This window comes from Bos javanicus, chromosome 10 (assembly GCF_032452875.1).
Source record: "Bos javanicus breed banteng chromosome 10, ARS-OSU_banteng_1.0, whole genome shotgun sequence".
NCBI lineage: Eukaryota > Metazoa > Chordata > Mammalia > Artiodactyla > Bovidae > Bos > Bos javanicus.
The window spans coordinates 25,305,532-25,322,304 of record NC_083877.1 but is presented as its reverse complement, the minus strand read 5'-3'; the positions used below and the strand labels follow the sequence as shown (position 1 = coordinate 25,322,304).

General features: G+C 48.2%; 1 protein-coding gene across 4 annotated transcripts; it reads right to left on the bottom strand.

The window, feature by feature from the left end:
• Positions 1-925: 925 nt before the first annotated feature.
• Positions 926-15,026, bottom strand: SALL2 (spalt like transcription factor 2). 4 transcript variants are annotated; one of them, XM_061430523.1, is made up of 4 exons: positions 14,689-15,025; positions 5,216-5,533; positions 2,725-4,819; positions 1,864-2,113 (listed from the first exon to the last, which is right to left on the bottom strand). In XM_061430523.1, the coding sequence occupies exons 1-4, from the start codon at positions 14,759-14,761 to the stop codon at positions 1,864-1,866; spliced, it is 2,736 nt and encodes a 911-aa protein (XP_061286507.1). In that variant the 5' UTR covers positions 14,762-15,025. The 4 variants fall into 4 exon arrangements, with proteins under 4 accessions (XP_061286505.1, XP_061286506.1, XP_061286507.1 ...); XM_061430524.1 differs by lacking the exon at positions 14,689-15,025 and adding an exon at positions 5,913-6,204; XM_061430521.1 differs by having other exon boundaries at positions 926-5,533; positions 14,689-15,026.
• Positions 15,027-16,773: the final 1,747 nt, after the last annotated feature.

The following is a 16,773-nucleotide window of genomic DNA, read 5'->3' as shown; positions in this document are numbered from 1 at the left end:
GGTACGGCTCCAGGAGGCCACTGGAATTAAACCTCTGTTCAGGAACAGGTTTACTCACCTTTTCCCTTCAGTCTTCCAGCCAGCCTCACTTTAGGAGTCCAGTGATGGAACCGGAAGCAAGTACCACCCCTGAAGGTAGTAGCAGTGAAACTGAGTTTCTGCTGACCTGGGTTCTTAATCCACTTCTGCAACTGATTGGCTACATGTCTTCAGGCAAATCATTTTACCAGTCCTATCCCTTTAGCACATGGTTTCAGTGATATCTTACAAAAGCAAAAATTAGAAAAAATTCCAGAGAATGTTTTCTTTAGGAAAGCAAGGTTTAAGAGTCTGAACCTTACCATATTGTGGAGACAAAACAAAAAAGAAAAGAAAAAAAAATATATATATATACACACACACAGACACACCCACCCCCAATGTATTTCCTCTGCTAAAAATTCTCCTTTATATTACCTTGTTGGTAGAAATTATTAGGGTTGAATTATTTTTTTTTAATGTTTATAATATTAGACCAAGGATCATAAAGATGAATTCACCTTCATTCTGCACATTAACTGATGTCAGCTAGGCTGGCTTAGGTTTCAGGAAAGACTGATAGCGTTCAAACTACAAACAAAACAAAAAACAAAATAAAATACAAAAGCTTGGTGGTGGAAGCATCTAGGCAAAGAGAAAACCTGGACAACGGCTGTAAAGTGTGAGCAAATCCTCTACCTTTTGAGAACACAAACACCATTTCAACAAGGAAATTACATTCAGTGAAGGTTGTTTTAGGACAAGGCTGAGCAAATTAAATACTTCACCACCATATGTTCAGCTTTGGCAGGAGATGTAGGTGGTAAGGGAATCTCAATGTTAGGGAATAACCATATCACACCCCAGCTGGCTATTTAGTCATGAAATAAGGAGAAACACACAAATATTTGGTTAAAACACCTTTAATGAAAAGGGAAAGACACTAATATCTCCCTTGTCTGGTCTTCACATTTTACTATGTTAGGAAACTCTGGAGCCTACACCTTTGGAGGAGCCATCACTCACATCAGTCAATAGCAGAATCTTCACTCCTTCCTCCTCAGAACTCCTGTTCCAGATGATCCTATGTTAAGAGTAAATACTACATCTCATTACAAGACAGAGAGGCAGGGAGGACAGCACCTGGGCTCCTCTCCCAAAGTCTGGGACTCTATTAACCAGACAGTGGCAAAGACACAAACCCAGGTCCATGGGCAGGCACAATGGGGAGGAAGTGGACCTTGAGAGAGGAAGATAAGGAAAATACAGGGGCTAGGGAATAAAGGAGGGAGTTATCTAAAACTAGAAGCACACTAGTGCTAGGAAACCCCTCTGATCCACAGTGCACTGTGGCACACTAAAGTCACCATGAGTCCAAAAGAACATTCATGAGACCCATCGACCCATCCAATCAAGAATTTGAGGTCTCCTCCTTTACATCTCGCCCCTTTATTAATCATACAGGTTTGCAGCAAGCCTTATGCTTTACAACACTCAACTTTCCATTAGTCCTTCAACTACCCTCATGAACAATGCTTGCCAAAGATATGAACTTCACATTTCCTTCCCCCAAATAGCCATCCCATGGGAGACCTCTCAGCAAGAAATCCACTTGTTTGCTAACTGTGAGAGGCAAAGATGAAGGATATGAGAAGCTCAGAATATCTTGGCATATTAAGCAGCCAACACCTTTGCCTTAATGTGACTAAGACACGAGTGCCTTACTAGCAGGAAGAGTGTCCTGTGCCTTTCATTTCTCCCTACCCCCTGGGGCTGGGCCACGAGAGACAGATATTGTTCCATTTTCACTGTTGGCACGCGGAAGGAGAAGGAATGTACAATGTGCTACTTCTCTTCTAAGATGGGCTTCCCAGGCACTGTCTTGGATGCAAGAGGCCTAAAGAAGAAAAGGGGAGCTCTCTTCTCCTTGGCTTCTCTGGATCCCACCACTGCTGGAGGCAACTTCCCAGCCTCAGTTCCTGGGCCAAACAGCACTGGTGGTGCAGGGCCTGAAGTGGCAGTGGAGATGGAGATGGAACTGGAAGTCTGGGGCTTGGTGGGCAGGTCACTTGACAGGAAGGTTGTGTCCTGGTTCCAAAGAGACAGCGGGCCCACCCTCACCAGCTGGGAAGGAATGCCCTGGGACAAGAAGTCATGCAGGCTGACCTGGTCACCAGAGAGGAGTGGCCCTAGGCCCTCCAGGGACAGGTGCTGCCCCCTTCGGGGTGGGCTGTAATTCCATATGTGGGTGCTCAGGTGCACCTGCCAAAGGGGAGAGGAGAGGGAAGAAGGGTCATTCTCAGGGAAGCTGGAAAGGGTTCTTCTTGGGAATGTAAAAGCTGTAGCGAATCTATTTTCCTCAGGTACAATGAATGAAGAGGGAAGAAAAGTTTCTCAGGGGGCAGTTGCCGTGAGCTCAGCAATTTTGAAGCTCGGGGATTAGAGAAAAGTCATTAAGGACATCTAAGAACTCAGAGAAACAGACAAATAAACGCTCATACATCTGGGAGGTCCTTCTACAGAGCTCTCACTTCCTGCTCCTTGGGTCAAGGGGCAGCAGGTACAGAAAAACTGGTTCATGGGATGGTGGGGTCATCTTTTCGGGGAAAGGGAGAGAGCCCTGGGGAAGTGATAGAGGGTGAGCAGCCTGGGACCAAGGAAAGAGCAGCAATATTCTGAGGGCCATGGGGGGCAAAGGGCTGTACCTGGTGGTGGGCCAGCAGCATGTGCTTCTTGAGGGTAGCCCGCTCGAGAAAGCCCTGCCTGCAGAAAACACAAGTGAAGAGCAGCCCCTCCTTGGGGTGGGTTTTCTGATGCTCCTCCAGAGCTGCCTGGGTGGGAAAGGTCTGGCCACACACTTCACAGGCCTTTCGGCCACTGCTTTCCCCGGGCTCCTTTCTCATCACTTCCTGCAGGCTCAGCTCCTCCACCAACGGGGTGCTGCTGCCTTCCCCTTCAAGGGCCAGCGCTGACCCTGGGCTGGAGCTCCTCTCAGGTTTTCCCCCTTCTTCCGTGCCTCCGGCAGCATCACTGCCTCCCTGCTCCATTGGCTGCGTCTGATCCAGGGTGTCAGGTGGTGGTGGTGGCAGCAGACACGGCTGTTGGATGGCCTTCTCATTAGTGTCCATCTCCTTCCCAGCTGTGGTCACTGCCGCCACAGTCCCCACTTCCTCCTCAGTGCCAGAGGCCTCTTCTGAATCACCTCGCACGGATATCGCCTTCTCACCTCCACTTTCAGAGCCTCTTCCGGCCAGAGAATCTTCATCGGTCACATCTTCTTCCTCTTCTTCATCCTCTTCCTCTTCTTCAGACAACTCCTCCTCTGGGGATGGCTGCTGGGATGGCTGCTGGGGGAAGCCCCCGGCTCCGGAGACTGTCGATTGCTCAGAGCCGTTCTCCTGGGCAGTTCCCCCCGCTTCAGGGAGTGCAGTGCCACCATTGGGGATCTGGCCCCCCAGGTGCATCCGAACATGCTGCTGCAGAGTAACAGCGTTGGTGAACTTCTTCTGGCAAATGGGGCAGGAGTTCTGGGCCCGGGCAGCTGGACTAGCCTTATGGCCCACGAAATGTGCACGCAGATTGCCCCGGGTAGAGAAAGCTCTGCCACATACTTTGCATTTGAAGGGCCGCTCACCTCCATGCTGGCCATAATGCAGGCGCAGTGCCCGAGGACAGCTCAGCACCCGGAGACAAATGACACACTGGTTGGGTCCAGATGAGGCTGATGATGAAGCTGCAGGGGCAGAGGTGGTGGGGGCACCCGAGGCAGTAGAGGCCACTGCCACAGCTCCTTGACGGTCAATCTTTTCTACCAGCTGCTGAAGCTTGGAGGTCTCGGAGGGTGAAGCCCCCAAGGGCTCCAGCACATAAGGGAAAGGGAAGCTACCAGTGGACTTCAAGTGGTTGGTAAGCAGGGCCCAGCTGGGTAGCGATGTCACTAGCTTACTTAGCTGCATGCGGGTTGCTGCGCCACTTTCTGCCACTCCGGTGATGGCTGAGCCCTCACTCCCCGGCGGGGTGTTTTCATCCGCTTTATTCTTTGGCTCTACCGCTTTCATGAGCACAAACTTATTGAAAGCAGGAAGCGCAGGGGCCGTAGTGGTGCCTGCACCAGTGGAGAGCAGTGTGAGGCTCTCTGTGGCACTGAGGGCAGCAGTGGAGGCCACCAGAGGCTTGCGTTCCACACCTCCACCCGGCACAGCGGCCTCCTCCTCGGCCTTTTCTGGTGGCACCGACATACCATAGGGCAGGCCGCTGCTGGTGATAACGTAGTCTAGATGCTCTGGCACCGGGTGAGGGTTCATCTGCACATGTGGGTACTTCTCCCGATGCCGATGGAAATGCACTTTGAGGTTGCCTCTCGTGGTAAAGCGGTTGCCACACACATTACACTTATAGGGTCTCTCGCCTGTGTGGGAACGCAGGTGGATCTGCAGGGCACTGTCACTACCAAATACTTTGGCGCAGAAGCGGCACTTGTGCCTCCCACCGGGCTTCTCCAAGGGGCCCATCACTTCCCCATAACCCAACTCTCCACCTCCATTCTTTGGCTTCAGGAGCCCTGGGGAAGCAGCAGCCTCGAGGCCCCGGGCTGCCCCAAGACACTGCGCTGCCAGGAGTCCTGTGGTGCCTGGGAAAGCCAGGTGAGGCGAGGCGATCAGCTGATCCGTGCTGCCTGACAGGGCCGGGGAGGGTGCAGGGGTGGGTTTGTGGCTTCGCCCGACCACACCAGCAGAAAAAGGGTGCTGTGACCCCAAGGGGTGGTAAAGGTGGAAGAAAGCCTGCTTGGGTGCTTCTGCCCCTGAGGAGGAGGTGGAGGAAGGTGCCAGTGTTTTGCCAGTTTGGACAGGTTTGATGGGGCTGAAGAGAGGAAGCAGGGGTTTGGTGGAGGAGGCAGTCCCTGTCCCAGGCAGCTCCGAGGGACTGGAAGGGGTGCCCACTGTCTGGCCTAAGGAGCCTAGCAGCAGCACCTGCCGGCAGATTTGCTCAGTCATCTGCATCTGATGAATCTGGCGCTGCTGCAGCACCCGGAGTTCTTCCAAGATCAGAGGGATGTTCAAGTGGCCACTGCCTACCCCTGGGGGAGGAGGAGGAGGCGGAGGAGGAGGGGGTGCAGGGGTGGACTCCGGCGGTAATGGAGTTGCTCCCAGCTTGGGGCTGGCCAAGATCAGGCCCCCACCTCCCCCAGCTGCTGTACCTGTGGCAGCAATGAGGAAGTGCCCGGACGACTCCTCTCCCCTCCGCTCTGGGCCCCAGGTGGGATCTGTGGGTACAGAGGACGCGCAGTCCGAGGGGTTGCTTTGCTCAGCTTCCATGGCCTGCGGACTACTGTGGCCCTCAGGCCGGGGTTCGCAAGAGGTCGAAGAGTTGTTGGGGTTCTCCTGGCCCCCAATTATCACCATTACAGGGGGATCAGTAGAACATGCATTCTGGTGGGCGAGGAATTCGGTTGGGTCAGTGAATTGTGCGCAGCACTTGGCACAGACTTGGGGGTGGTCGTCCTCGCTCACATCACCTGGGGGAGAACACAAGGAGAGAGCGTGGGTGGTGCGGTTGGGATGGGTATACACAGGCTGTAATTAACAACGAGCCCAGTAACCGCTAGTGGGGGTGGGGAGATGAGCTCACCATCAGGCCGTGCAGAAGGCTAGAGCTCAGGGCTGACCCGCCTGGACACGACACGCCAGCACTGGGGGCCAGGGAGGAGTGGGCATGCACAAGCTACTGTCCCCCTTCCATCCCCTCGCACCCCGGGTCACCGGCGGGCGGAAGGACTAGCTGGGAGAACCGGGTCCTGGGCAGAGAATCGTGCGTTTTATCTCGTCCACCGAAAGTCCTTCCCCCCTCGCCCCGCGCGCCCCCTCCACCCCTACCCCTGCCGGGCCCTACCGCACCTCCAAGCTCCGCCGGCTCCCCGCAGGGCCCCCCGAGACGAGAGCTCCTCCCGGCTTCGTGCGCCATGGTTGTGCGGGAGGTACAGGGCCGGGTGGAGTGGGAGACAATGGGTATCCGGATTGGGGGAGGCGGCACTGGCCGCCCGGGCTGCAGCAGCCTCTGCACCCAGCGGCCCAGACTGCAGAGATGGAGATCGGCGGCGGGGGCAGGGCGCAGTGGAGGAGGGGGAGGGGAGCAAGGAGACGCGGAGGAGGGGAGGAGCTGGAGCCAGAAAGCTGGGAGAGGGGAGATGGGGGAGGAGCTGCTGGGAAGGGGAGTCTGTGGGGAGGAGCTGCTGGGGAGGGAGGCGGGAGCTGGGGAAGGGGGGGGGGCGGGGGATGGGTGTACGGGGGCGGGAGCCCAGAGCACAGGAGGGTTTCCGGTAGGCTCAGTGACAGGTGCTGTGGGGCCTGGTGGGGGTCCACCTATCCTTGCCCTCTGCTAGCTCCCCCCATCTCCAGATGTCTTTGCTCAGACCGGCCCGCCCACCTCCCCAGCAAGCTCAAGGGGGCACAGTAGGAAACACAGCCTTGCTCAATAGAGCAGAGCGATAGGCTTCTCTTATTTTTCTTCGGATAAAGGATCCGCTGAGCCTGGAAAACGTGGACTCCAGAGAGGGTGGTCTGAGGGCCAGAGCAGGAGGGGGGTCCCAGAAAATCCACCCCTTATCTACACACATTCACACCGCCCCTTCAAATGCCCCAAGTTTTGTCCTGTTTTCTTCACCTCCATTCCCACCCTACCCCCACACCCCCTCTACAATAGAAGCTTCTTAGGGTGGGAGGCTGCGAGGTAGAATTTCCAAGGAAGTCGATTCAGGACTCTTCTCTGCGGAACACTAAGCCCCTTTACTCCCCGCCCCTCCTCCCCCAGAATAATAGCTGAATGCAAGTTATTCCACGGATCACCCGGCCCACACCTCATTTATAGAGTTCATGCTTATTTAAGGAGCCATCTCCTATTTAGTTTCCTCTTCTCTACCCTTCTTCCTCCGTTGTCCTTCTCTAGCAACGCAGACACTATTAAGGACGTGCGGTTTGGGGGAGATGCTAGCCTGCAGAGGCCCACCTAGCTTTAACCCCGGGGGGACGGGAACTCCTCCTGAAACAATGGGGAAAATGCTGTAGGAGGGAGCTACCAGGCAGCCTCTCGGGGCCTAAAGCCCCTTTTAGCCCCAGGCTGGGTTGAATGCCTAGAAATGACTTAACACCTGCTCACTGCACAGAGGTGGCCTCCAGTTCGGAGAGAGGATTAAGTGGGTAAAATGCCTCCTGGACCAGGTACTCTGCATTCCCTTCCTATCTTGAAATGAGCCTTAAAGGCTTTCCCACTTCCTTAAAAGAGCTTACAGGAGGTGACAACAAGTCCTTAGTTCTGTGGTTTGCCTGGGCATCAGTAAATCCACCTTGTTCTAATCCCAGTTCCGTTCTTGCCTGGCTGGTAAATTGAGGTGTGGTGGGCAGTCACACCATGACTACACTGCCATTTCCTTTTTTGTAAAGTGGTAATATTGTAGCTATGTTGGCTTCATCAGAGAAATATAGTGGGGATAAAATAATATGTATATATAGGACTTCAAATTTTGGGAGGAGTCCTAAATATTATGAATTAAAGAACTTATCGTTCAGTGGCAAAAAAAAAAAAACAAAATAAGCTAAAATACATATATATTCAAATTAGGTCTGTTTTCATGTTGCCTATTAATTTCTTTCTTTCTTTATTTATTTTTGGCCAAGCTGTACGGCTTACTCAGGATCTTAGTTCCCTGAACCCAGGTCCTTGGTAGCATAAGTGTGGCATCCTAACCACTGGACTGCCAGGGAATTAGCAATCTTATTCATTTCTGAGGCTAATATCATTGGCTTATATTAAGAGTAGGAAGTCTTTTGGGGTGGGAGCTGTAATAGCCATCTCCTTCCCCAAATATTAATGTTAGTGTAGTGTAATATTAATATTAGGCTTTTCAGGTGGCGCTAGTGGTAAAGAATCCATCTGCCAATGCAGGAGAGGCAAGAGACACGGGTTTGATTCTTGGGTTGGGACGATTCCCTGGAGTAGGAAAAGGCAATCCACTCCATTATTCTTGCCTGGAAAATTCTATGGACAGAGGAGCCTGGCAGGCTACAGTCCATGAGGTTGCAAAGAGTCAGACATGACTGAACACACACACTGAGTTGTATATATAATATAGACATAGTTGAATATTAATATTAGTACAATATATTAATAATGTCCACTTTCATTGAAAACTTTGTACTGAATTGTTTTGAAACTTCAGATAAACACAAGTGTCTTGACACTGTGGACAATGGCTCTGAAACAGAGGAGCTCCAGGCTTCCAGACCTGACCAGGGAGGGAGAGGGGATTCTGTGTCAATTATGGTAAGTCACAGGTTAACTGCAATGTTGTTTATTTTTACAGATAAGGAAGTTGAAGCTTGGAGAGGTTAAGTGACTTTTCCAAATTCACACAGTAATTCAGTGCAGCAAGCATTCAGAGTTTTGACTCCTGTCCAATACTTTCCCAAGCACATCAACACTGTGTAGCTTCCCTAAACTAGAGAAAGGGCCTTGTGTGGTTCCTACCTGCCATTTGCTCTGTGGCCTCAGTGAGAAAGAAGGAATCAGATGGACGCTTTCTACTGAGCATTTGTTAATTAGCATTGAATGTTTGATATCAAGTTGCTGTTTTGTCAAGTCTTCCAACAAGAAAAGAAATCCTTTTCTTTTCATCTTCTCCTGGGAAACACTGTCCCCTTTCTTGCTCTTTAATGAAACTTGCTTTCTGATGCGTAATTTGATCTGCACTCTTCTTAAAGGTAAATTCAGTCCCTGTTGAAAGGTGATGGATCAACAGCCACCTGTAAGAGGAGCCCTCTATTTCTTAGCACTTTTCACTCACTGCCTATCCTGAAAAGGGGGGTGGGATTCTTAGGCAGACACAAATGAAATCATAAACACAGGACTAAACAAACCCGGTAATGGTGTCCCTAGATAGCAGATAAGGTGAAGTAAGCTATCCTGGGTCACATGCAAAGTCTGGGATGGACACAGGACTGAGATCTGGATATGCTGGTTTAAATTTATAAAGAGCTGAAATAACAAAGAAAAGTGAAATCAGGTGACTGTCTAAATCTGGTGGCTCATCAAACTTGGGAAAGGATGGCTCAGAAAACAGAAAAATCAGTGGGTAGCAGTGACTTGAACAGAGGTTCTCAAACTTTGCTGCCCACTAGAATTACTGGAAGAGCTTTAAAAAATCCCAGTGGCCAGGCTGTGTGTGCATGCATGCTAAGTCTGACGCTTTGTGAAGATATGAACTGTAGCCTGCCAGGCTCCTCTGTCCATGTGATTCTCCAAGCAAGAATACAGGGTAGCCATTTCCTCCTCCAGGGAATCTTCTGGACCCAGGGATCGAACCTGCATCTCTTAGGTCTCCTACATTGGCTGGTGGGATCTTTACCACTAGCGGCACCTGGGAAGCCTGGCCAGGGTGGGTCTAGGCATCAATGTTTGTCATGCTCCTCAAGTGATTCCAATGTACAGCCAAGGAGGAGATCCATAGTGTATATCAGAGGAGTGCCTTTCCCAGCAAAACTTCCACCCTGCTTCTCACAAATCTTCAAAGTGGAAAAGTAGAAAGTGCTGTAATGTCTGACTCTTTTGTGACCCCACAGACTGTAGCCTGCCAGGCTCCTCTGTTCATGAGATTTCACAGGCAAGAATACTGGAGTGGGTTGCCATTTCCTTCTTCAGGGGATCTTCCCGACCCAGGGATCAAATCCGTTTCTCCTGTATTGCTGGTGAACTCTTTACTGCTGAGCCACCGGGGAAGGTCACAAATCTTACCTGTGTTCAACTTTACCAAAATTAGGACATAAGTAAAATGAGTTGCTCCATGCAAAATAAAATCTGCCTGTCGGGTTCTCTCTCTACTCTGACCACAGGTACATTTTAACTCTCTTGTACCCTGCTTCCATGAACAGAAATTGACATGATATTCACTCGACTATGAGTTTAAGTGACTGTATGTGCATCTTGAGCCATACTTCTAATTGTAAAATGAAAGGCTTTGTTCTACACAGAGTTTAGGCACCATCCAACCATTAAAGAAATGAGCATACTATGTCAGTTCAGTTCAGTTGCTCAGTCGTGTCCGACCTCTTTGCGACCCCATGAATCGCAGCATGCCAGGCCTCCCTGTCCATCACCAACTCCCGGAGTTCATTCAGACTCACGTCCATCGAGTCAGTGATGCCATCCAGCCATCTCATCCTCTGTCGTCCCCTTCTCCTCCTGCCCCCAATCCCTCCCAGCATCAGAGTCTTTTCCAATGAGTCAACTCTTCACGTGATGTGGCCAAAGTACTGGAGTTTCAGCTTTAGTATCATTCCTTCCAAAGAAATCCCAGGGCTGATCTCCTTCAGAATGGACTGGTTGCTCTGCCTAAACTTACTGTTAATGTTGGACCAACACCAATTGATAGTGTCCCCAGTTATGAGTTGATTCTGTAACTGCTGCTATAGAGGACTTCTAAGGGAGAATAAATGATCTTCTCTTCCTCACTCCTCTCTCCTAAATGCATCCACATACCCCTCTGTTGCTCACACCTAGTAAGTGTACCCTTGACCTGTGCAACACAGTGGACAAACAGGCACAGGTACATCTGGTGCTAAGTGAGAAAAATATATGTTTCCAGAATACGAATATCTTAGATCAAACACACACAAAAAAGGTTTTTTTTTTAACACAGGCATTTTTCTGATATCAAAGGACTCGGCACTTAACATGGAATTCATACTGTTTTGAAGCTGGAAGTGACTTTAGAGATCTGACCTCTCACTGAGCACAGTGACTCAGTCACTCTGAATCAGACCTCAGTTAAAGTGCCAGCGCTTTCTAATCTTTGTGACCTTGGGAAAAGTTTCTTAATTTCCCTAAGGCTTGGATTTCTTTTTAAAATGGGGGTATAGCAATAAAAAGGTATGAAATTCTTATAAGTGCTACAACATAGATGAGACTTGAAAACATTGTGCTGAGTGAAATAAGCCAGATGGAAATAAGCCACTCAAATGGACACATATTGTATGGTTTCATTATGTGAGATCCCTAGAATTGGTAAATTCACAGAGACGGAAAGTCGAATGGTGATTTCCTGGGGCTGGTGGGGTTGGGTGAAGCAAATGCGGAGTTATTATTTAATGGGTATACAGTTTCAGTTTTGCAAGATGAAAGAGCTCTGAAATGGATGGTAGTGATGGTTGCACAGAATTGTGAATATACTTAATGCCACTGAATTGTATGCTTAAAAATGAAAAATGTTGTTTTGTATCACCATAAATTAAAGTCACTTTAATGGAGGTAATAATAGCAGAGAAATAAACAAAAAATATATATATAAAGGGCGTAGCATAGTACCTGACAAATAGTAAATGGTCTGCAAATATTAGCAATGAGTATTATTCTGTAAAGACTAAAACCTGAAGCCTGGGAGAAGGCTGGATTTGTCCAAGGTCACAAAACTTCCAAGTCCAAGCCGGACTGAAAACCAGGTTTTGTGTTTCCTTATCCAGTGCTCTATTGTGCCCTGCCTGAGTACTTTCTATCTACTCAGAAATGTTTTCTTTTTGACCCAGGAGTGCCTAGGGCTTAAAGGCTCAGGCATCAATACTCCAAGAGAGGATGCTGTAAAGAGAACAGGACCCTCACAACTCTATTTGTGCCTTCTTTCCCCTTTTGCTGCTCTTGATATCTGCCAACTGCCATTTCTCCCCCTAGATCTGTTTGGCTGTTGTCCTGGTTTCTCCTTCTCACTAAATATCTGGGTTTCCGATGGTTTCCTTTATTTCCCAGATGCACTGGTTTACATTTTCCCTATTCACATCCCTTATGTTCTCTATTCCCGACTTCTAGACTCTGTAGGGAAGAGAGGAATTTTTTTTTCTCTCCAGAGTTTTTAAGTAAATAGACTATTTCCTTCTCATCACTTATGTGCGATTACTATTCTGTTAGGTTTTTGGTGTTCTGGTCAGGGAAGCTGAACAAAAAGAGGGCTGGAAAACAGGTTTTTCAGACTGTGTCTTGGTGATATCTTAGGTCACTGCAGAGATGAGGCTTTTAAAATGTGCAACAAAGGCTCAGCATTTGCTTGTCACATATGGTAAACATTGCTTAAAGGAAGGCAAAGACTCCTGAAAGCCTTAGTGGCACCCTAGCCTACTAAATAAATGTCTGCTGATGGTCATGATGATGCCCATAGCTCCACAGGTACACCTGTAAAAGGGCACACATAAGAGCCCCCAAATAAGAGCCCTCCCTACCTAATTTGGGGGTGTGCAGAACAAAAAAATGTCCCTGGGGTAGAAGGAAAACTCAGGAGCCTGAAGATCACGTGAGTGAATAGAAACCCTATCTGTATATCTTATGAAAGCATGAAGGAATTTTAGATTTGATCAAATATTAGCCACCTCATCTTACATGAGACCCCATTACACCCCAGGTCATGCTAGTAGCGCAAGGATCTTTCTCTCTCAGGAGAATTCTGAACAGAAAACCCATAGGCTTTCTTAAGGTTAACTACTGCTTTCTTGCTCCTGACATTTATGTTTTTAACTTTTATGGCTCAAAGGGAAAATTTCAACTGAAATTCTTTGCTGCCACTGAGTTCAAGCCTGTACTGTTTCCATGGGGACGGCTTTGCTGCAGCATTCCGCGCCCCCAGGTGTTCACAGCCACAAGTGGGAGCTACAGCTCAAGGGGGCTGGAGAATCCTCTCAGGGCAGTAGTGAAAGAATTTGTAGCCTCCTCCCAGACTCTTCCTCAGCAGTGGTGTAGGGAATGGGTGAGCTGAGGAAGTGGGGAGAGAGGGGAGAGAGGAGAGGAGGACGCCTCTGGGGGAATTCAGTATTGTTCCGCAATCCAACCAGCAGGGGAGCAGTACTGTAAGGCAACTCCGAGGCTCTGGGGGAAGTCTCCTGTAGAGCAGCGGGAGGAAACATCCGGCCTGCAGCCGCATTAAGCGGGGGCTAATGTGTCCCAGGAGGGAAGGATGCCACCAGCATGAACCTCTTAATACTGGCACAGTGGGATCCCAGTAAAGCACTGACTTGAAGGGGATGTGTTCTACACAAAAGCCAATATGTCTGTAGCATGTGGCACACTGACTTGATCTCAAGTCTTTTTTTTTTTTTTTTTTTTACAGCAGGTGAGAAGGTAAATTTAATCCATGTTTTAGTTTTAGCCACTACAAATACATTATCCTAGAGGTTTCCATGACACATATCTCATAAAGAAATGCTGAAGTTCACCAAGAGTTCCCAGAGCTTTTGTCTTATTTCAGTATTTGCAGGAAGTGCCACTGTATTCACATATAATAATAATACTCACATATTAAGTACTTATTTATGCTAGGGACTGTACCACTTGTATTAAGCACTTATTTATGCTAGTTATTTCTATAAGTGTACTAAAACATGTATTAACTCAATAACCCAATGAGATAGTAGTCAGTATATTCATCTCCATTTTACAGATGAGGAAACTGAGACATAGAAAAGCAAAGTAAATCAACAAAGGCTGCACAGCTAACCAAGAGGTAGAGCCAGGATTTGAATCCTGAAATTCTGCCTTCAGAATCCTTGTGTTTAATCCTATACTACATTGTTGGGTGAATCAGCTGTTTGCTAAATAAATAGTTTATCCCTCAGCCAGTGTGAAATACATAGCCATACCAGATTATCCAAAACTTGCTCAATCCTAAGAAGTACCTGGATATTTGCAAAGATACAGATTCCCAGACGCTAGCCCACATCTACCCACAACCAAGCAAGCTTGGAAAACCCTAATTTAGGTGGAGTGTGTACTGCTAGTTCTGATTATCATGAAATCAAGGTTTCTTTCCTGATTATGCCTGTTTTTGAGACTGAGCAATGTCACTGCTCAGTATCTTAGTTGCTCTCTTGGCTGCCTCTTACTTACTGGAATGTTATAAGAATACATGAAAAGTTCCCCCCTCATAAAGAAAATCTGTTACATAAATGATAATATTCTCATAAAATTATATGCATGTATTAACATGCATGTATGTTAACACATACAGGTTTTTTTTAGCTTGGCTTTCCTTGAAGCACCCGCCTAAGCCCCTCATCCAGACCTTTCCTCCAACCTCTACCCCAGGTGACACAGATAGGCACTCCAAACCAGGCTGCATCTGACCGACATTAGCTCTCTCCCTCTGGGAGCTCTGATCTGTTCTCTGCTCAGCCCAACAATAAGAAACTTTTTTCTCCTCTCCCTCAGGGGAAACTTCACGTTCATCCAATTCATTCTCTTGCAACCCAACTCTCCAGAAAGAAAAGGGGGGAAAATCCCACCCCTTAGAGACGGGTCTTCAGGTCTGAGAAGGTTACTTAGCAACGGGCACAAAGACCAGTGAGCAAAGGGGGACCTGGGGAGAAAACTCTTGGGTGGGGAGACAGAGCCAGTTTGAAAACTCCATTTCATCCAAAGAAAAGCAACACGGAAAACAAACAGAATCAACCCTGAGAAAAGCCAAGCGGGGCTTCTCTCCAGTGCAGGTCATCATCTCCTTACTGCCTGCAACTCAACTCTTTCAACCCCCTAGTGACCAAGTCCTCCCCCTGGTTTCGCCCATGGCCCGGGTGCCCTCCCCTTGCCCTGGCCTGACCCACACAGGCTTGGACTCAGCCCCCACCCCCACCCCTCCCCGGCACCCACCGTTCTCAGACGCGCTGGGACCTTCGCAGTCCGAGATTAACTGTTGGGGTTTCCGCTGCTTTCGCCGAGACATTCCCGGGTAGAGAGAGGTGGGACAGGGAGGGACAACGCTCACTTAGTCTGAATCGGGGTGACCTGGTCTGGTCTCCCCCCTGGGTCTGAAGCCAACTGATGCCTCTCCCCCAATGCCAATCACTGTGAAGCAGAGATGTTCTCGCTTCCCAGGGACGGACAGACAGACACGAGCGCGCTCTGATTCTCAGTCTCTGACTCTCTCTCAATCTCTGCAAGTCTTTAAAGGGGAGACGCCCCCTTTTTTTTCTTCAGCTTCTTCCCTACGCTTCTGCAGCTCCCATTGTAAAAGCAAAAATCCTAATCTTTCCGCACACTCTTTTCTTTTGTACTGCAGAGGAAAGGATTTAACCCTCTCCTCCCTGCCCGGGTTCCGGGCCTCTCGCTCTGCTGTCTGTTCAGAAAATGTCCCTCGGTTGTTTTTCTAACTCTTCCTCTAAGCTCTTCACGGTGCTTTCTGGTTATTTCATGATTCTGTGCCACCTTGTTGGAAGATGTGACTGCTTCTGGGGTATAAGCTGAAATGAGAACTTTCTCGTATATCCTGATTATAAGGCCAAGAACTTAGTTACTTGCCAGTCAAAAATGAGAAAGGCTGACCAAAAAAAATGATCATTATATATATGTAGATCTCTTTAAAATTTATAAGATATTTTCGTGTATGGGGCATATTTTGAGAAATACATCTTTGAGGTTAGCACAGCCAGTTTTACTACTCCTATTTATAGATGATCCTCTTTACAGCTGAACCAAAAGGCTCAGGGAGGTTAAGTAACTTGTCCAACATTGCACAGCTGTGATGTAACAGAAACAGCCCTGGCAGCCAGGTGGATCTGACAGTAGTCTAGCATTTTTTTTTTTTTCTCTCAATATGCCACCAAACTCCTAGCATGTAAAATGAAAATGATTGATCTTAAGGACTCTCATTTAAAATACCTACAGGGTCAGGGGCTCTTCTGTGTCTCCTACTTCTTTCCAGCTCCCAGAGTTGAAGGGATGCCACCTTTGAGAATATCACACAGAAGAGTTCTGTGGTACTCCAGAGGAGACATTGGCTTCCCTGGTGGCTCAAGTGGTAAAGAACCCGCCTGCCAATGCAGGAGACACAGGTAGGATCTCTGTGTCAGGAAGATCCCCTGGAAAAGGAAATGGCAACATGCTCCAATATTCTTACCAGGATAATTCTGTGGACAGAGGAGCCTGGTGGGCTACAGTCCATGGGGTCACAAAGAGTCTGGCACGACTGAAATGACTGAGCATTCACGCACTACCAGAACAGAAGTTACAAGGAGGCACCTTCACCTCAGTATAAAGGAACTTTATAAAGTGTGATGGATTCTCCTGTAAATTTGTGAGCTCTTTGTGACATGTTCTCATAGAGACTGAAAACAGTTGTCAAGGATTCTGTGGAAAGAATTTCTTTGTGGATATTAAATTTGATCTTTAAGAACATATCATTTGATGTACTTGCCCAGTGGTCCAGTGGTTTAAGACTCTGCACATTCAATGCAGGGGATGTGGGTTTGATCCCTGGTCAAGAAACTAAGATGTGATATGGCCAAACAACGATAACAAAAAACCATCATTGCCAATGAGCCAACCAAGTCTCTCCTGTTCAGATTGCACATTTAAGGGTGATTGATTTATTGTTTTTTAACTTCTGACGTTGCTGCTCCTCCCTGAATTTTCGGTGCTAATGTTACCACTTTACATAGACTATCCAGATATGCCCTATCTTCTAGCTATAATGCCTAGGTCCTCTCGTTTAAACTTATTTATCTTTTACTCTACTGGCTAAGAGAAGAAAGCGTCAGAAACACCATCTGTTAGCAAAGTGGGAATTATTTTGCCCTTTGGAGTTGAGTGATGAAAATCTGATGGCTGTGTCTTCAGAGAAAAGCAAAGCTCACAAAGTGTTGGGTGCACACTTGGAGTTTCCTTCATTTCTTCCCTTACACAAGTGCAACTTAGTTTGGCAGTAGTAAGAAAGGGAGAGAGAAAGACAGATGGTAG

Coding starts and splice junctions, on each gene's coding strand:
- SALL2 (XM_061430521.1), bottom strand. CDS start 14,761: ATGTCTCGGCGAAAGCAGCGGAAACCCCAACAGTTAATCTCGGACTGC. Junction 5,534..14,688: donor TCCCAGCGCGTCTGAGAACG/GTGGGTGCCGGG, acceptor GTTCTCCCCCAG/GTGATGTGAGCGAGGACGAC.